The 20,927-nt window shown below is 45.2% G+C and overlaps 2 protein-coding genes across 7 annotated transcripts in view; one reads left to right on the plus strand and one right to left on the minus strand.

Annotated features, from left to right (window-relative positions):
• Window positions 1-15,215, plus strand: part of ELSPBP1 (epididymal sperm binding protein 1) — a 28,089-nt gene extending 12,874 nt beyond the window's left edge. Inside the window, exons 2-7 of the mRNA XM_045890416.2 lie at window positions 499-592; window positions 6,098-6,235; window positions 9,997-10,143; window positions 11,192-11,350; window positions 13,157-13,321; window positions 14,617-15,215. Coding sequence (XP_045746372.1) covers window positions 523-592; window positions 6,098-6,235; window positions 9,997-10,143; window positions 11,192-11,350; window positions 13,157-13,314 — 672 coding nt within the window. The 5' untranslated portion in view covers window positions 499-522 and the 3' untranslated portion in view covers window positions 13,315-13,321; window positions 14,617-15,215. The remainder of the gene's footprint in view (window positions 1-498; window positions 593-6,097; window positions 6,236-9,996; window positions 10,144-11,191; window positions 11,351-13,156; window positions 13,322-14,616) is intronic.
• Window positions 15,216-17,302: 2,087 nt separating this feature from the next.
• Window positions 17,303-20,927, minus strand: part of LOC123855819 (calcium-binding protein 5) — a 48,530-nt gene continuing 44,905 nt past the window's right edge. For 4 of the 6 annotated variants that reach the window (XM_054511487.2, XM_054511486.2, XM_064581206.1 and 1 more), the window contains 2 exons: window positions 19,488-19,635; window positions 17,316-17,848 (listed from right to left, as the gene is read on the minus strand). In XM_054511487.2, coding sequence (XP_054367462.1) covers window positions 17,823-17,848; window positions 19,488-19,635 — 174 coding nt within the window. In that variant the 3' untranslated portion in view covers window positions 17,316-17,822. Of the gene's footprint in view, window positions 17,849-19,487; window positions 19,636-20,927 lie in introns of all 6 variants that reach the window. The other 2 variants (XM_045890445.3, XM_064581208.1) reach the window with 2 other exon arrangements.

A 20,927-nucleotide genomic window follows, 5' to 3' on the forward strand; every position in this document is an offset into this window, starting at 1 on the left:
TAAAATGGCATGCATGACACCAAACCTGGGAGTTAGTGGAAGAAGGAACCCATAGGAGCAAAATTTTTGTCTTCCTGGGGCTCTGGGTGGCTCAGTCGGTTGAGCGTCTGCCTTCAGCTGGGGTCATGATCTTGAGGTCCTGGGATCTAGCCCCGTGTCAGGGTCCCTGCTCAGCGGAGAGTCTGCTTCTCCCTTTCCCTCTGCTCCTGCCCCCCACTTATGCACGCACTCTCTCTCTCTCAAATAAATAAAATCTTTAAAAAAATTTTTTTGGGGCACCTGGGTGACTCAGTCGTTAAGCATCTGCCTTCTGCTCAGGCCATGGTCCCAGGGTCCTGGGATTGAGCCCTGCATCGGGCTCCCTGCCCAGCGGGAAACCTGCTTCTCCCCCTCCCACTCCCCCTGCTTGTGTTCCCTCTCTCGCTGTGTCTCTCTCTCTGTCAAATACATAAATAAAATCTTAATAAATAAATAAATAAATTTTTTGTCTTCCTTCAGTCCAGAAAGAAGAGGCCTGTTGAGATGAACCCATGGTCCAGTTACATGTTGGGATGGATAACCTTCCTCCTCTACTCCCATGAGACAAGTGGAAGTGAGTATACTGGAAAATGATGGGGAGGATTTGGAAATTAGAAAGAGTGAATGGGTCAAAGCAAGGATTCCTGGATTCAGGTAAGGAGGAGATAGAGAATCATCTGCTCCTGGACCGCCTTGACCGCAGATAACTGAAAACAAGAAAAGCGAGACCCTGGATAAGCGGGTGGTCGCTGTAATGGACACAAGCACCTTTCATGATGCTCAGCACATGGAAGGGAAGTGCAGATATGTGAATTAAAAGGGGGGCTCTAGGGGTGCCTGGGTGGCTCAGTTGTTAAGCATCTGCCTTCGGCTCAGGTCATGTTCCCAGGGTCCTGGGATCGAGCCCCGCATCGGGCTCCCTGCTCCGTGGGAAGCCTGCTTCTCCCTCTCCCACTCCCCCTGCTTGTGTTCCCTCTCTTGCTGTGTCTCTCGCTGTCAAATAAATAAATAAAATCTTTAAAAAAGGGGGGGAGCTCTAGGGGCGCCTGGGCGGCTCAGTTGGTGATGCCTCTGACTCTGGATTTTGGCTCAGGTCTGTGAGATTGAGCCTCATGTTGGGCTCTGAGCTGGGCGTGGAGCCTGCTTGAGATTCTCTCCCTCTCCCTTGCCTCTCCCCCACCACTTGCGTGTTCACTCTCTCTCTCTCTCTAAAAAAAAGGGGGGCGCTCTATAATTCCAATGGATTGAGTCTTCAGACTCCAACCTAGACCCTCCACTCTCTTTCTTAAATTGTGGTAAAATGCTCAGAACATAAAATTTACAATATTTACCATTTTGAAGTGCACAGTTCCATAGAAGTAGATTCACATTGTTGTACAACCAATAGCCAGCGCTCTTTTCAGCCTGCAAAACTAAAACTCTGTACCCATTAAACAACTTGCACCTCCCCCTCCCTTCAGCCCCGGCAACCACCCTTCTACTTTCTTTCTCCATGAATTTGACTGCTCTGATGCCTCATGAAAGTGGACTCAAACAGTACTTGTCTTTTTGTGATTGGCTTATGTCACTTCGCATAATGTCCTCAAGATTCATCCATGTTGTAGCAGCTGTCAGAATTCCCTTTCCCTTTAGGGCCGAGTGATGTTCCACCGTGTGTGTGATCCATACATGTACACACCACCTTTTGTTTATCCATCCATCCACTGATGGACTTGGATGGTTTCTACATTTTGGCTATTGTGAATAACACTGCTCTAACCATTGGGTGTTACAAATACTTCTTTGAGAACCCACTTGCAATTCTTTTGGGGATATACCCAGAAGGGGAATGCCTGGGTCATATGGTAATTTTATGTTTAATTTTTTGAGGAAATGCCATACTGTTTTCCAAAGCAGCTACACCATTTTACATTCCCATCAACAGTGCATAAGGTTCTAATTTCTCCACATCCTTGCCAACACTTGTTGTTTTCTGCTAAAAAAAAAAAAAAAAAAAAGTAGCCATTCTAGTGGGTGTGAGGCTACGCTCTTAATATATCTAGGAATCTAAATCAACCACCCAAAGATCATATGGTAAGCACAGAAGCAGAACAAAGAGAGACCCTGATTATATATAGTTCACTCAAGCTAGGGTGAAACAATTCTCTACAATTAAAATCCTTTTCTGTCTCATGAGCCCTCTCCCTTGGATAGGCTCAAGAAACACTCTTTTTTTTAAAAGATTTTATTTATTTATTAGAGAGAGAGAGCATAAGGAGGGGGAGGGGCAGAGGGAGAAGCAGGCTCCCACTGAGCAGGGAACCCGATGTGGGACTCAATCCCAGGACCCTGGGATCATGACCTGAGCCGAAGGCAGAGGTTGAGCCACCCAGGAGTCCCTCAAGAAACACTCCTGTTTTCATGCCCTTGGATTCCACGAAGTCCTTTTTCAATGATCACATTCTATATTCCAGAGATTCCTAATATGAGGTCACCGGGCAAGCACCAGAGCCCATGAAACCCCAGATTGGTATAAAAAAGGGTGTGTATTTATCAGGATAGTGAGAATAGATATTGAAACAGACAAACTCCAAATTATAGCAGCTTAACACAAATCATTTTATTTCTCCTTCCTATAAAGTCCAATGAGGGTGCATCTGGTCAGCAGGGGTCCATGCACCTTCCACTGTGGGGTTCCACCATCCCCTAGGGCTTTAGGGTGTTCTGTGGATTCTTTACTTGGAGCTGATAGACAACGATCAAAAGTCTGATGATCTTGGATGAGAGTTTTTTTGGCCAGGAAGTGATAGCTGTCATTTTCTCCCACTTCCACTGGCCAGAACTCACAGGATGCTTAGCTGCAAGGGAGTCTGGGAAATGTGTTTTTTAGCAGTACATTTAGGAGGAAGATGAAGCTGGTTTTGAACACACAACAGTCTCTGCCATAGGGAGGTATGAGCATTTTCCCTGAGAGAAGGTCTGGCTTCTCAAAAGAACTGATGAGTCCCCAAAATGCTAAGAACCCACAGTTTATTCAGTCAGGGAACAATACCAGCTTTTTCAGTTCTTGTCTCATTCTAGTCATACCTTCCTGAGACCACACCCACATTCCTGTGGCAAAACTTGGCATCCCTAAGTCTCCTCTGCACATATTTATAGGCTAATTTATTTGATACACATTTATTGAGTGATTCCCAAATGCCAGGCACCATGCAATGGGCCAGAAACATAGCAATAAATAAAACTCATGCTCTATAATCAGAGAGCTCACAGCAAACAGGAGTGATAGACATGTAAACAGATAACTATATTCTTTAAATATTTGGTAAGTACATTTATAGAGATTGACTCAGAGTATTATAAGAGTGCAGAAGAGTATTGATCCAGACTGAATCAGGTTGTATGGTTGAGTAATGGGGAGTAAGGTTAGGAAGAAAGAAAAGAGCAGGATGAAGGGCATGAGCCAAATGCCAAAGACAAGAAAGAGCATGGAGGAAGGTCGAGGAAACATTAATCAGGCAGTGAGAACAGAGAGGTCAGCAGGGCCCAGATTATGGAGGATTTTAACCCAGTTAAGAAGATTAGACCATCTGCTGGATTACTTTGCAGATGGCTAATAGTATCTATTATGTGTTGGTTCTTACTAACAACTCCCAAGAATAATCTTAATCCTGTGTCAAGGGGGCATCTGCCTGCCCTCCCAGCATTGTACATACCGGTGGTGTCCATGACTGAGAATCATTGATGATAATGATGACGGTGATGGTGATGATTGCTAACATTTGTTGAGTAGCTCTTATAAGCACTTTCCAGATATTAACTGGTTTCAGCTTTATAAAATCAAGACCAGAAAGTTCTGAGACTCAGAGGTGGACCACGCAATGTGACTTAAGGGCCCCTACTTGCATCAACCCATTGGTGAAACTCAAAGCTGGAGGTCTGGCTTTTCCACCCTCTCCTAGTACATCCTTCATTCACCCTTATGGTGGCTTAGGTCAGATTATATAGGGTAGGAATCTGATCTAGAAGAGATGGGGGTACAAGGTTGAGGATAGAGAGGATGTCTTATTCATCTGTATTGGTAACAGACTAATTATCCCCAAATGTCAGTGGCTGAACTCAGTAGAGTTCACGTCAAACTCATCTAGCACTTCAATGTGGATGTTTGGTGGGAAGCCTTTTTGTTGTGATTCAGAGATGCAGGACCCTTCCGTATCATGGCTCCTCCATCCCCTAGAGCCTCAATGTTCTCTGCAGGGTCCTCTTTATCTGAGTTTCTCAACCTGGGCACTATTGACATTTGGGGCCAGATGGTTTTGTTCTGGAACCTGTGCATGGTAAAATGTTTAGCAACATCCCCAGCCTCTGCCCAGTAGATCCCAGGAGCACAGCCACCAGCTCCCCCTTCTCCCAGTTGTAACAACCAATATTTCTCCAATATTTCCAAACATTGTCTAGTGTCCCCTTCTCCTCGAGAACTACAGCTCTTATCCAGCTGGCAGAGGAAGAAAGGAGCATGGAGGTTTGCTTGGGACTTCTCTGAGCAAGGAAATGGAGAACATGATTTCCACCCACATTCCATGGGTTGTAACTGAGTCACGCGGCCCCACCTAACTATAAGAGAGGCCAAAAAATGGGTTCAAGCTAGGAGCCCAGAAAGAAAAAGAAGATGGGTTTTAGTGAGTCCATGGAAGCTTTGCCTCACCATGTTTGGAACATGAGCATGCACGCGCACGCACGCACACACACACACACATCCGTGTGTGCAAGCACATAAATAACCTATCAGAATGTCTTAGTCATAGTAAGCCTTCATTATATCTTTGAAGGAGGGAGAAAGCGAAGGGAGGAAGGAATGACAGGATGAAGGCAAAGAGAAAAGCTATGATCCTGGACCATTAGATATAAAATTCTAGTTCTCATTCTAGTTCTGCTCAAAAAAAAAAAAAAAAAAGGCATTAAGTTGAAATGATTCCTTATCTTACATGGGTCTTCACTTCCTTCTCCATGAAGAATTTGGGCTAGAATAGAATTTCTTAAGATGTGTTTCAGGGACCATTAGTCTCCAAAGCTCTCAAGGAATGGGAGGAAAAGGACAATTCAATATACTCCATACTCCTCTTGCTAATTCAATTCTCATTTACATGTTGACCCTTTTGATGAGTCCTTCATCAAAGAAACCCATTTATCTTTTTTTCATGTGGCATTTTCTGAACTTATTATCTTCATTCTGTCAGTTCTTTCTTAAGCATCTACTATGAGCAAGTCACTATTCTAGTTTCCGAGGATACACTGTATCAAGACAAAGTCCCTGCCCTCACACTGAGGAATGCAAAGGCCAAGGGTTGCATTTCTCCAACTTCACTCATCCAAGTACCACCCCCTCAGTATTTGCCACATCTGCACATCACCAGCAATATCATTTGCTCGACCTTCTTCTTTAGATGTGATCTCTTCTTCACTTTAACACCCTTATTTTAAAGAATAGTTAACATCAGCTCTGTAATCTGTAAAAATGCTACTACTTGCCATAAACAGAAATTGCAAACAAAAATAAATACTATGAAAACAAAATCCTGTTATTACATTCTACTAGATGCTATTGTCCCAATAAGGCTTTGAACCTGAGTCCTGCCCTCTTTTTGTTGTTGCTGTTAAAAAGGGAGATTATTAAGAATTAGAGACATGGTAGAGAAATACTAGCATTAAAATGAAGCTTTCTTTTTTGTGTCATCAGAAAGATTGAAAAGAGCATTGCAAAATGCAATTGCTTTTCAGAATTATTTAATGTGTGTCCTTTCATTACCTACTGTGATCTCATGACCTTTACCAAATGTGTTTTCTGTGACGTCGACGGTGCTCTGATGGTCTGGAAGAAAACTTTATCCTTGTTGCTTTCATGGTTTATGAGACTCTTTCCCTGTACTCTTGGTCTCAAAATAAACTGGACATGCCCTTGTACGTCACGAGAAAGCTGGATGCTAAGACTCCACGTGTTGCCTTCAGACCCCCCCGCCCCCGCCATGAGAACCAAACCAAGACTCATCCTTGGCTCATTCATTGTGACGAAGCCCCTTCGTTTTGTCTCTCTGTCTTCCAGATCAGAAAGATTCATGTGTCTTTCCCTTCACCTACAAGGGGTCTTCTTACTTTTCTTGCATCAAAACCAATAGCCTCTCCCCTTGGTGTGCAACCAGAGCCATTTATGATGGGCAGTGGAAGTACTGCATGGCGGACGGTAAGTGGCACCATGCTGTCCCCTCAGCAGGCCTCCTCAAATGATGGGTCACAAAAGAAAATGTGTGGGTTTGTATAATATGATCATATTTTTGGTTTTTGTGGTTTTTTAAATATTTTATTTATTTATTTGACAGAGAGAGACTCGGCGAGATGGGGAACACAAGCAGGGGGAGTGGGAGAGGGAGAAGCAGGCTTCCCATCAAGCAGGGAGCCTGATGTGGGGCTCGATCCCAGGACCCTGGGATCATGACCTGAGCTGAAGGCAGACGCTTAACGACTGAGCCACCCAGGCGCCCCAATATGATCATATTTTTGAAGACAAGTTATGATATATGTGTGTGTGCATAGAAATGCTGCGGGAGGCTAAACACTGAATACTAGTAATGGATAATAATGTTAACAACGGTAGTGTTGAAAATGGTGTTCTCTGCACCACCATATTTTTTGTCTCTTTCTTGATTTTCTAAATTGATAAAGAAAAACAGAAACAGTATAACAGAGAAGGGATTTGAGAGACTCTGTTTACTTTTTTTTCAAAGTCCAAGACATTTTTGCAATTGTATGATTTCTATCTTTTGTGCACAAAAGGCATTTTGTTTTAACCAATACCTTATTGTTGGACATTTTAATTGTTCCTACTACTAACCGGCTTTTGAATATTTAGGACTTACTTTTCCCTCTTACCACTGTTCTTGACTCCCTTAGATCAAATTCTCCCTTTGATAATAAATATAACATCCCTTTTACTATCCTGAAATAAAATTTATAAAGAACATTACCTATTCTAAATTCATAATTTCAAAATAAATCAACATAATTCCATAACTGCAGTATAGAAGTAAAATGAAGCAAATTGATAATAAAATAATTAAGCACGCATGATCATAACTAACCTAAAAGATATTAAAAAGTGGCCAGACACTTGTACCTCCAAGCAGAATCTCTTTGATTGTAAGAGCTAACAATGACTACAAAGAAGCCCCATTACACTGAAAAAAAACCAAACCAAACCTGGAAGCAATATTATCTCTGATTGAAAATATCGCTCCCGTTCAAACAATGTAAATCAGGATCAACTGGTTGAAACTGAATCTGAAAATTAGAGTGTTTTTTTTTAATTCTGGAAAAGAGGCCCCCGAACATGCATAAGATATACAAAAGGGGACAAAACTCTGCCCAAAGTGCATATACTAGGCACAATTATGGCCTAGAGAGTCAACAACCTGCATTTGATTAAACCTCTTTCAGCCATATCACCAAGGGCTCCTGAATAGATGAAGGTATGCTTTTTGCATCTCCTCCCTCAGCTCTGGCTCCTGAACCAAATACTGCTCTTTGGACCCATACTGGCGGGTATCATACTACTTGTGAATAGCTTTAGCATCTTAGCCTTACCCTTACCCTGACGTCTTCCCCTTACACAGCGGTGGAGAAGTGGTTTTTCATTGCTATTTCCAAGTAATGCCTCACAGGACACAGGATGCTTCTTCTCGTGAGTGCAATAGCGATATCAGAAACAGGTGTCCATGTCAATCCCTAACAATGCTAGCTTACGATATTCATATCACTTAGACATATGCTATTGTGCAGAGGCTTCTCTGCTCATTTGCATGCTCCCTCAATAAGGACAAGGTGCTGGGCGCCTGGGTGGCTCAGTTGGTTAAGCGACTGCCTTCAGCTCAGGTCATGATCCTGGAGTCCTGGGATCGAGTCCCGCGTTGGGCTCCCTGCTCAGCAGGGAGTCTGCTTCTCCCTCTGACCCTTCCCCCCGCATGTGCTCTCTCTCTCTCTCTCATTCTCACTCTCTCAAATAAATAAATAAATAAAATCTTTTAAAAAAATAAAATAAAATAAGGACAAGGTGCCACCACTGTGTAAATCAGAAAAACAGAGTCATCCCTAATTCTTTCCTTCCCACCCTGCATGTAACCCACCAACTAGACTTAATTTTGCCTTCAAAATAGATCCTAGCTTCAGCTTCTGGGAAGAACCTGCTTCCTCTGCTTCCATCCTTCTCCAAATCACCATCAACTCTGCCTGCCAAAATTTGCTAACTGGTCTCCCCAAATCCCCCTCACCTCCCTCCAACTGATTCTCCACACTTCAGTCAAAGAACCTTTTTTGGAATGTGAAGTCAGGCAATGCTACTTCCCTGCTCGTGTCCCTCTGGCTCACCTGCACACTTAGAAGAATATCCTGACCCCCGGATAGCCAATGCAATACTGAGAAAGAAAAACAAAGCAGGAGATACCACACTTCTGATTTCGGACTATATTACAAAACTATAGTAATAAAAACAATATGGCAGAGGCATAAAAAACAGACACATGGATCAATGGAACAGAATTGAGAGTCCAGAAATAAACTAAGGCATATATGGTCAATTAATTTATGACAAAGGAGCCAAGAATATGTAATGGGGAAAGGACAATCTCTCCATTAAGTGGTGTTGGGAAAACTGTACAACCACATGCAAAAGAATGAAACTGGACCCCTATCTTACACCATACACAAAAGTCAACTCAAAATGATTGAAGACTTGAACATAAGATGTGAAACCACAGAACTCCTATAAGAAAACGTGGGAGTAAGCTGTGAGACATCAGTTTTGGCAATGGTTTTTTGGATTTGACACCCAAATCAAAGGCAACAAAAGCAAAAATAAACAAGTGGGACTACATCAAACTACAAAGCTTCTGTATAGCAAAAGAAACCATCAGTAAAATGAAGAATCAACCACGGAATGGGAGAAAATATTTGCAAATCATGTATCTGATAAGGGGTTAATATCTGAAATATCCAAGAGAACTCCTACAACTCAATAGGAAGAAGAAGGAGGAGGAGGAGAAGAAGGGGAGGGGAGAGGAGGAGGAGACCTCTCACCTTGGTCTGCAAAGCTCTACATGACACTGCCCTTTCTATCCTCATCTTCTTCCACTCCCTTCCTTGCCTGCTGAGATCCAGCTATACTAATTGTCATGTTTCTTGAATATTCTGAACTCCTTCCTGTCTTTGAACTCTTCACACTTTCATTCCCTCTGCCTGAACCTCAATTCCCCCCAATTTTTGCATGGCTGGCTTCTCCACATTGGGAGAACCTCTTCTCAAATGCCACCTGCTCAAGGAAGACTTCCTTCATCCCTTCGTCTATGAAAACCCCTCCATCATTTCCAAATGACCCTGACTCCCTCACTCAGTGTGAGTAAATCCACCCACTACAAACATAATGTCCAAAACTATATTTGTAGTACTACATTTGTGATGGAAAATTCAATCTATCTATGGAAGTTGCAATAAGGCACCAACACCTAGATGATAATTTTATTGTATTTGACTTCTCTGATATTTGACTTCTTTTTTTTGTAATGGCAACATTCTTTTGTATGTCAAGGTCTTGACTTCATCTGTTGGTCATAAACCATCAAAATTCTTTGTCTTGATTTGATTCCTATATGTCTTCTGCTGATTCTAAGAGATTCGTTTTTAAGACACAGTAAAGTACGTTGTTTGTTTGTGCAGTATGTGGGGGCACCATGCTTGAGATTGGGAACTCTGTTGGGGAAGCTTTGAGGGTGAAAGTACAGGAAAAGGCTTTCTTTATGAAATGCTTGATGAGATGAATGAATAAAATCTCTTCCAGACTTGAAGCTTGTCCTGTACTTTGGTGGCTAATGGATGGATGGATGGATGGATGATTAAATGACTGTCCCATGAATGGCTGGAGAAAGTCAAACCACTCACGGGCTCCTTTCTGTACAGATTACCCACGATGCATCTTCCCCTTCATCTATCGAGGAAGGTCCCATAACAGCTGCATCATGGAGGGCAGCTTCCTTGGAAGGCTGTGGTGTTCCGTCACCTCCAGCTTTGATGAGAAGCAGCAGTGGAAATACTGTGAAACCAATGGTGAGGCACTAGAGCAGGGATGGGGTGTTTGGTGGGAAGGAAGGGAGATAGCAATGATCCTACTGAGGAGACAATGGCACAGGGGAGAGCAGAGCAATGGGAGTAATACTTCTAGGAATCAAGGGTCTTCTTGGAGAATACATTAGGACAACCACAGGAGACAGGAATGTCCTGAGACCAGGTTCCCCCGAGTCCCCATTGTCAGCATGGAAAATCCAGTTGTCCTAAGAACCAGAACCATGGGTTGTAGTCCTGATATTGGTTTTCAAGTATTTCTGTTGCCAGAATTGTCAATAAGCGGATTCACCAAGTGCTGGACCCTTCCTTAACATTTCATCTTAATAACCTCTTCACTTCTTAATGACCTCCATTCATTCTAGAGCCCTTTCTGTATTAGACTCTGATCCAGGACCTCTATATATAACCTCCCATTGAATCTTTCCACGGAAGCTCTATGAGATGCTATTTTTTTCCCTATTCAATAAATGGTCACAGTAAAATTAAGTCCCGCCCAAAGTCACACTCCTAGGTGATGTCGGAGTTAGGATTTGAATTCAAGTCCATATGGCTCTGATGCACGTGCTTTCTCACTAAGTAGTGTTGCCTCCATAGAGATGAAGATTCACGTGAGGCACCTATCCATGAGCATACTTATTCCTGTATAAAATCTTAATTGTGTTCTTCCCTTGGCACTCAAAAAATCCTAATCCCATATAAAACCTTAATTTTATCTTTGCCCTAGCTATCCATCACTTGTGTCCTTAACCCTACCAAACTTATCCTTAAATCTCACAATAACTCTGTTGATGAAGCCTGTGGAACACAAAGCCTTTGTTCAGGTAGACAGTAACTGTGTGGTCATTGACAGTTTGGGTTCTCACTTGTATGCAAAGTGGACATAATAACATCACCAGGAACTTGACTGGGCACGTTCAATGTTATGTTGCCTTTCATGAGATAAAACATGGCGCCTAGTTCATGTGTGATAAATGGAAGCTCTTTTCGTTGTCTCTTCTTGTCCCTGTGACCTTTCCATGATTATTTTCAGAGTATGGGGGAAATTCTTTCAGCAAGCCCTGCATCTTCCCCTCCATCTACAGAAATAGCACAATCTTTGAGTGCCTTGAAGATGAAAGCAACAAGTTCTGGTGCCCAACCACCGAGAACATGGATGAGGATGGAAAGTGGAGCCTCTGTGCTGACACTAGTAATCCGGGGAAGAGGACTGGGTGGACACGGGTGGATTCCTTCATTCATTTACTCAGCAAACATCTACTCCAGCCCTACTGTGTGCCAGACACCGTGCTGGGATGTGGGCATATGGTGATGAGTAATGCAGGGTCTCTTCCTCATGGATCTGATGAGCAAAGGGCATGTGATGGGCAAAATATGGGCTGCTTAAGATCCAAGAGAAAGAGGTCAGTATAAGATTTTCAAAATGTGAAACACCAAATACTCATTTGTACAAACAGAGTAAGCACGTGTTAAGGTTTAAAAAAAATCTGGGGTGCCTGGGTGGCTCATTTGGTTAAGTGTCAAACCCTTGATCTCATCTCAGGTCTTGATCTTAGGGTCATGAGATCAAGCCCTGCACTGGGCTCCACGCTGGGCATGGAGCCTACTTAAAGAAAAAAATCTATTAATAAGGGAACTAGAAGGATAGGTAAGCCAATTCAGGGGACATTATAAGAAATACATGAAATCAGTGAAGAGAAGAATATTGAGCGCAAGCAAGATTGTTAAGTTAGCCACAAAATCCATTAACATCTAAAGGGCAATCAAATCTTTGTGGTTATCTTGTCTACCAGACAGAAATTATTGGTATCTCTGTTGAACAAAAATCATTCACGATGTATCAGTCTTCTACAAGTTCCAGAGTTGGGGCCTCCAATCAACAGCAGGTAGTAAGTCAGACAAAGTTCTATTTCCCTAGAGCAGGGGTCTGTGAACCCCATCCTGCCTATGGGCCACATCTGGACCAATGTTTCTTTTGGCCCCTAGCCTAAGAATCGTTTTTACATTTTTATATTGTTGAAAAAATTCCGAAGAATGATCATATTTTGTGACAGACAAAAATTATATGAAATTCATATCTTAGGGCCCATATATAAAGACTGTATGAGGCATGAAGCTGAAAACACCTACCATCTGGCCCTTTCTAGAAAAAGTTTGCTGACACTGAGCTAGAGAATCAGGTGACCCTTAGGGATTGTTTAGACAATGCTCTAGGAGGACATGAAAAGGTCATGTGGCAATCTTTTGGTGCCATTGCGTGTTTTGGATAATTTTGCTTAAAAAGGAGAACAAACGTAGATTTGGTGGATGATCGGGGCAGAAGCCCTCAAGGAAGGAAAATAGACCATTTCTCTGTAAATATATTATACTATTTTCCCATAAAGCACATCCCAGAGCGCCTGCACTTCAGGACTGTGGACAGCTCTTCAGCACTGCACTTGGGCATTTTAAACACTTGTCTACAGCACGAGAGTTGCATGGAGAAGGCAGGGTGCAGCCTTGCTGGGCTTCAGCTAGGAACATGGGTGCTGTGTGTCCACACATGGCCGCAGAAGCCCCACCAGTATTGATTTGGGTTCCAAATAAATTTTAGCAAGCGGCGAATTCACACATTGAGGATCTGTGAGTAAAGAGGAGCCCCCGTAATATGTCCTCTCCATGCTTCCCACTCCACTCCCTGGTTCCCCTGGTGACATGACGTTGTCCTTCTCTCTCCCACTGCCAGGAACCCTTGTGCTTTCACTCTGCCTTCGTTCCCCATTCCACACCCCATTGAGCTAAACGCAACAAGCTTCCCAGGGAAGAAAATCTCTATGATATTTAGGGATTAGGTCAGCATTTATCTCCACTAATGGGAACCTCTGAGCAGTGGCCAAACAACACACCCACAGGCATTGTGGACCCAATTTTGATTTTAGGGTGGGCTCTGAAGCCTAAGCCTTCACCATACTGTAAAGGCACAGGGGTAACCACTGTCTTATCCCCTTCTTCTCCCTAGGAATTTCCTCCTTGGTTCCTGGCTTTCCCTGCCACTTCCCATTCAACTATAAAAACAAGAATTATTTTAACTGTACTGACAAAGGCACAAAGCAGAACCTTACGTGGTGCGCAACCTCTTACAACTATGACCGGGACCACACCTGGGTGTATTGCTGATGCAAAGGTGAGATGCGTAACATACCCGGGGCAATGCTGTGTCCTTCCAGCGGGGTGAGCTCCACGTCCCAGAGATGAGGTGAAGTGGGGGTGGGGGGAGACTAGGACAGCTTTCCGAATTAGAAGGAGGTGGGCGAACTCTTTCAGACCCAGAAAGGTATCTTGCCAAGTTTTAGGTCCAGGAGGTCTTGGGTGTGCAAGATAAGAAAATGGAATTTCTCAAACTGGAACGTAAGAAGAAAAGATGAGCTTGAGAGGAGACCACCAGGATTTCTCTGGTCCCCAGAGGACATGGCACCGGGTTGTTGATCTGCTACCCCCATCACTGAATAGCCAGAGGAGGAAAAGGTGGGGGTCACTTCTGCTCTCCATCGTGTGGGTCCCTCCCCCACCTCCACACATAAGTCTTCAACTCTCTCTGCAGGACCAACCTCACTCCCCCTTCCAGCCCTTTCCTCTGCCTTCAATATTCTTAGGCCAGTGGAAACTCTCCAGATCCCCTGCATGGGTCCACTGGCCTAATCACTCGGTGGTTCTGGGATTTAAACACAAACAGAAGCCCTTTCATCAGATGTGTGGATGGGGTGTTTCTAGAAATATTTGCCCTTACGAGGCATGTGGCTTATGGGTGACACCAAAATTAGTGACCCCTCCTGAATTTTGGCTTGGCCATGAAAATTATCTTCCCAGAACAGAGGAGAGGCAAAGGAGTGGGCTTGGGGCCCTGGGTACCATCTTAACAGGGTGGATATTTAAAAACACCCACAAGCTGGTGTGCCTGGGTGGCTCAGCCAGTTAAGTGTCTCTTGATTTTGTCTTGAGTCATGATCTCAGGGTCATGGGATCAAGCCTCAAGTCAGGCTCCATGCTCAGCACAGAGTCTGCTCATGATTCTCTCCCTCTCCCTCCTCCTCACCCCCCACTTGCACACACACTCTCTGTCTCTAAAACAAAACCAAAACCAAAACCAAAAATACCCATGAGTCATCCCCAGGCTGTGGCTAGAATGAAGAACATTTTTAGTGCCCTACTTCTGACTCCTGTCCACCAGAGCACAACTATCTTCTTCGGATCCCTCTTCCACCAAACCTATTAGTAGAGGTGAAGTTAAGGTGCTCATGGTCAGTGGCTTCCAGCCCCCGTGAGCCAGGTGAGGGGCAGCGGTGTCTAACCCCTCCTGGCTCTGCTGCCTCATCTTCTGATTCAGTCTTGAAACCCAATACAATACTTCTGTATTCACATTACATTTTGAGTCAGTGCATACCTATTACCTGAATGCTGGCTTATGATTCTATTTTCCAGGGGAGGACAAATATCTTCAGAGGAAGATGGACGCACCAAGTTTAGAACCTGCTTCATCTTTTTCATTGAGTCTTTCAAGTTTAATCGCTTTTAGAAACACCTTGTCCGCCATTTTGCTTAATCACTTGGTCCTTTGTGAAGAACAGAGGGGAAATGTGGCATAACCACCAATAAAGGAGCCCACAGTTAACCCCGGGGCTGCCCTTTGTGCTTCCTGGAATGAGAGATATGGTGAGGGACTGGAATGTGTGGTGAAGGAAGCGTTGGTGACTGGGTTGGTGAGTCTCATGGAGGGAGGTCAGATTCTCAGCCCAGGGGCCCTTGGAAGTTAACTGCAGCCTGCTCTCTCTTTCTGGGAGCCCATAGATTTGGGTGGAGCATTTATAGATACTTGTTAAATCATAAATAAATAAATTAGTAAGTAAACAGAAGGTAGAAAATTCATTGCACTTGATGTAATGAGCACTGGGTATTATATGCAACTGACAACTCACTGAATTCTACCCCTGAAACTAATAATACAGTATATGTTAACTAAAATGAATTTAAATAAAGAATTTAAAAAAAAGAAAATTCATTGCAAGACTACCTTGACTATTCCTTCCCCATGCCTGTGGCAGACATCAGTAATTAATTACAGAATCGGCTTCCCTGTGAGCCCAGATGCATCCTCATGTTGTTCTTCTCCTCCCTCTCTCCCTGCCCGCTCTCCCCCACCCCTCCTCTCTCATAAAACATTGAGCAACTGTTACCACTATCCCACACTGCACGCAGGCATCAGGGATAGGTTTAACCATTCAACCACATTTGGTACCAGTCTGATTGTCTAAAATGATGTTGCATAGACATTGGAGAAGCCCGACGATCTCATTCCGCTGTAGCTCAAGAACAACCAAATGATCAATCCTCCCTTAATCACATACAAACACGCCACAGGAAACTTGGCTCTCCTGCCCCCTGATCCCACGTGTGCCCCCCCATTGTCTCCAGCCTTCCCTCACACACTTCCTACCACTGTCCCCTCACTCAGTATACTCCAGCCACTGCCCTATTCCTGACTCCAGCCTCTGTGCCTTGCTTGTGTGGAATCCCCTTCTCCTTGACCTCCTGAAGTCATTCATAAAATCATTGTCGATAAAATGTTAACTTCGTAAAATATAAATAAAATTCAGTTTCTCAGCCTCACTCACCACATTTAAAACTCAGTAGCCACATGTGGCTAGTGGCTACCATAATAGTGCAGATCTAGAACATTCCATCATCACAGAAGATCCCATTGGATTGTGTGGCTGTAGAATACAAGCTCCGTGAGGTCAAGTACCTTATCATTGCTCTAGTTCCATCACCTGAAATAATGCCCGGCATAGAGCAGGGACTCAGCAAATATCATGTTGAATAGGTGAGTAGTGAGTGAGTGGGATGGACAGATGAACAGGTATATGGATGGAATGAGATGGAGCTGAGACAGGAGGCAGAAGCCATATTTTAAAGGATGATCTGGATTATGTCACTCCTCTGCTCAAAATCCTCCAAGGTCCTCAGACTGGCCTCTAAACATGCACGGTTTAACCCCTGATCCACCACCTACCCCTGTCCAGCCACCATGGCCTCTCACCATTCCTCCACCACAGTCAACTACATTCCTGCCTCAGGGCCTTTGCATTCACCCTACACTGTGTTGGAAGTGCTCTTCCCCTGGATATGCCCCTGGTGCTCAGTAGACTCTGATGACCCTATGTGGAATGGGGACTCCTCCTCATTCTCAGACCCCTTAAACCAGTTTCCTGCTCCATTTTTCTCCATATCTCTTACCATCTTCTACCATACTCATGTATTTTGTTCTATGTCTGTCTCCTCCCTTTATAATGTAAGCTCCCAGGAGGCGGGGATGGTGTATTTCATTCACCAAGGGAGCCCCATGTTTGGAAGTGTGCCCACAGTAAGCACTTCATACGTCGCTGTTGAATAAATGAAGTGCAGGAGGGAAAGAAGACAGGAAGGAAGGAAAGAAGACAGGAAGGAAGACAGGAAGGAAGGAAAGAAGACAGGGAGGAAGGAAGGAAGGAAGGAAGGAAGGAAGGAAGGAAGCAAGGAAGCAAGGGAGGGAGGGAAGGAGGGAGGAAGGGCAAAAGGAAATTTTAATTTTAATTTTATGAAACAAGGCTATTGAACCTGATGACCCTTTGTATATATCTACTTAGTGGGTTTTAAACGTGCGAAAAACCTGGCAGAAAGTGGGACATGAATCCTGTACTTCAGGGACCTTGTGTTCCTGGAGCATCCTGCCTGCAGATGGAGGTGAGGAGCAAGAGACCCTCCCATTTCAGGGCGCAGGTCAGCGTCAGGGTGTGAGGGCTGGCACAACGTCCCCCCTAACAGAGGCAATCTCCCAGTGTGCCCAGGGCGGACACACAGGGGGGCTGGGGTTCCCAGGAACGGTTTCCACACCACCTGGCTGAGCTGAGAATTTGAGAACTCCTCGTCCTCCCTCTCTTTACATGATGATATTTTGCAGGGGATTAACCTCCCCCCCTCCAGGGATCAGCTTGCTCTAAACCTTGGTAATCCAGATTTATGATTTAATTCAGTGGCCTGAGTATCTTACACAAGGAAAAGGAAGTAGGAGGCCGGAGGGAAAAAACAGACCGAGCTTCCGGGAAATCAACAAAACAGGCTAAGCTCACTTTGGAAGCCTCTTTAATTAACCATTTCCAAGCCCAGTCTTATCAGGAACCCCGTTTGTAGCCCCAAGATTGGCATGCCTCTCTCTTACTGACAGAAAGAAACTGAGGAGATCGGAAGCAACAACGGGGAAGGGTGGACTACAGGCTGAACTTTTTTGGGAGTTGGACCCAAGAGGACGCTGGGGAAGAGACTCTGGAGGGTCATAGGCATTAGGGATTACGCAGTCAAAAGATGTCATGAACCTTTGGAATTGGGGGAGCGGCACTGACCCTAGTCCCAATCTCATTTCCATACGTAGACTCTTCCTTCTTAATCTCATTCTAGAGAGGTGCCCCTCACCCCACCCCACCATCCGGGCAAAGCGATCACTTTCAGGCTAGCCTCAGCTCATGCTCTGTGGGGCCAGTCACCACGCACCCTCCCACCCTCTCTCCTGGAAGGGCCCAGGTGGGATTTGGTCCTCAGCAAGTGCTTGATCCACATTGGCCAGGTGGGGAGGGAACGGGGCTTCCAGAACCTCCTCAGCGAGACATCATCTTCACAAACTCTGCAAAGAAAAGTCCCCGGTGAGGCATCTATTTGTAAGAACAGCGAGCATTCACTTTTGAGGCCTTACTGCGTGTGTCAGGGGCCATGGAGGATCTTCAGGAAAGTCCTCGACGACCCCGTGTACCTTTTTCTTCATCTCCAAACTGGGAGTCACAGGACTACCATATACCTTCTATAGTCTTTCAGATGGTTAAACACGATCATGCTTATAGACACATGGACTGCTCAATAATAACTATGATTATCTGATTCCATCTTTTCAACCAGTTCTGGAGGAGTAAATATCATTTTACAGATGAGCAAACAGAGGCCAGTGAGGTTGACCAGTGCACCTGAGATCACGTGGATGGTAAGTGGCAAAGCTTGGAAGGAACACAGGGTGCCCCTGACTCTGCTCCATGACTCCATGCCAGGTGAACTCCAGGGCCCCACCCAGGTCCTGAGGTCAATCTGTCCCTCCCCTGCTTGGGGATCTGTCTCCTACCTCGTCCAGATTTCCAGTGATGCCCCCGGTACACCTGACCCTGGTGAGATCCAGCAGGCAACCAGCAATCATTTGCTAAGTTGCGGTCATGCAATAAATATCTACCAAGCTTCCCTTTTGGGAATGAGAGAACAGATGGTTCAGAGAACATCACTTACCCCCCTCCAGGATTTGACAGCCCGGGAGGTCAAACTCAACTCAAAGCAGCAAGGTCTGCAGTGATTACTCCCTTTGAAGGGAGAGGAGCAGACGATTCCCGAGGGATAGCTAAGACCTGAGAATGCACTGACGGGGAAGGTGCAGGAAGCGGAAGGAAGGTCAGGGAGAAAGGAACAGGATTTTGAGGACACAGAGCAGGGGCCAAGGGTGCCCCAGAGCACAGCGACTCAGAGAGAGGCTGTCGAAATGTGGAGTGGGTGGGGGGCAGACCATGGGTGCACTTGAATACTGGATTAAGAATTGAGCTTTTTGGGGCACCTGGGTGGCTCAGTTGGTTGAGCGACTGCCTTCGGCTCAGGTCATGATCCTGGAGTCCCTGGATCAAGTCCCGCATCTGGCTTCCTGTTCAGCAGGGAGTCTGATTTTCCCTCTGACCCTCCCCTCTCTCATGCTCTCTCTCTCATTCTCTTTCTCAAGTAAATAAATAAAACCTTTAAAATAAAAAAATTAAAGGGGCGCCTGGGTGGCTCAGTTGGTTAAGCGACTGCCTTCGGCTCAGGTCATGATCCTGGAGTCCTGGGATCGAGTCCCGGGTAGGGATCCCTGCTCAGTGGGGAGCCTGCTTCTCCCTCTGTCCCCCCCCCCGCTTGTGCTCTCTTTCTCTCTCTGATCTCTCTCTCAAATAAATAAAATCTTAAAAAAAAAAAATCTTGGGCGCCTGGGTGGCTCAGTTGGTTAAGCGACTGCCTTCGGCTCAGGTCATGATCCTGGAGTCCCGGGATCGAGTCCCGCATCGGGCTCCCTGCTCGGCAGGGAGTCTGCTTCTCCCTCTGACCCTCCCCGCTCTCATGTGCGTTCTCTCTCTCTCATTCTCGCTCTCTCAAATAAATAAATAAATCTTTAAAAAAAAAAAAAAGAATTTAGCTTTTGTCGTGGCCCCTGGGTGGCTCAGCGGGTTAAGCATCTGCCAGTAGCTGTCCCCACGCAATGTCACCTTCAAAGTCGACGGTACCGTCTCCGTTCACGTCGGCCTCCTGCACAACCTCCGAGATCTCTCGGGGCGTGAGCTTCTCTCCCAGGAGCCTCTGCATGGCCTGCTGCAGCTCCCCGAGGGTGATCTCCCCGTCTCCGTTGGTGTCAAACTGAGCAGAACAGAGCGATCACGTGATGTCAGCACAACAAGGGCACTGTTGACTGACCATTTACCGTGGGTCAGGAACTAAGCTAAGGGCTTTTGCACACGGCACACTGGCGTGTCAGCTCCCAGAAGGCGGGTCATCTGCACGGTCTTGTTCACTGCCCCGGGCCCAGCCCCCAGACAGTGCCTGCCACACGGCACGCATCGCATAAATATTGGCTGAATTAATTAACTGTTTTCAAGCCTCCACGCTGCACACCCTTAACCAATCTACCAGAAAGTCTCGTACGTTCTATGTCCCGAGCAGGGGACGCTGATGCTAACCTGGCCGAAGCCACAGTCATCTCCTGCCTGGACTATCATGCAGCCCCCCTGATTGGTCCTCTGGCTCCCATCGTGGTCCACACATCAGGGCCTTGCGTTCATGTTCATTTAAAACAAATCAGGCGCCTGGGTGGCTCGGTGGGTTAAGCATCTGCCTTCAGCTCAGGTCAGGATCTCAGGGTCCTGGGATCGAGCCCCATGTCAGGCTCCCTGCTCAGTGGGGTGTCTGCTTCTCCTTCTCCCTCTGCCCCTACCCCCTGCTTGTGCTCTCTCTCTCTCAAACAAATAAAATCTTAAAAAAAAAAAAGAAAAAGAAAAGGTAGATCCACCCACCCAAGGTTTTCCAAAAGGAATGTTTCCCAGTAACTGAATTGCATATTTGTTTTTAAATTCAAACAAGTTGAATTTATATTCTGTTGAATGTAAACGGAAATTAAATAAATAATCAAATTGAAACTAATCAAATTTAGGGGCGCCTGGGTGGCTCAGTTGTTAAGCGGCTGCCTTCGGCTCAGGTCATGATTCCAGGGTCCTGGGATCAAGCCTCACATCGGGCTCTCTGCTCAGCAGGAAGCCTGCTTCTCCCTCTCCCACTCCCCCTGCTTGTGTTCCCTCTCTCGCTGTCTCTCTCTGTCAAATAAATAAATAAAATCTTTAAAAAAAACCCCAAACTAATCAAAATTAGATAAAATGAAAAAAATGAGTTCCTCACATCTAAAACTAATGATGTAATGTATGGGGATTAACATAAGAATAAAATTAAAAAAAAAAAATGAGTTCCTCAGTCACACTTGCCATATATCGAGGGCTCGACATATATGGCCAGGGGCTGCATTTTGGACAGAGCGTTTCAAGATCCCAGGAAGTTTTGTTGGACCATGCAGCTCTGGGCCTCTATGTGAAGCTGGGACAGAAAAAAAAATCACACAGCTGGTAGGGGGAGATCTTCCTGGGACTTGGACCCATGTTTGC

The sequence above is a fragment of the Mirounga angustirostris genome, unplaced genomic scaffold (genome assembly GCF_029215605.1).
Source record: "Mirounga angustirostris isolate CCGP_5_RB_7025 unplaced genomic scaffold, mMirAng1.0.hap1 SCAF_16, whole genome shotgun sequence".
NCBI classification, from domain to species: Eukaryota; Metazoa; Chordata; class Mammalia; order Carnivora; family Phocidae; genus Mirounga; species Mirounga angustirostris.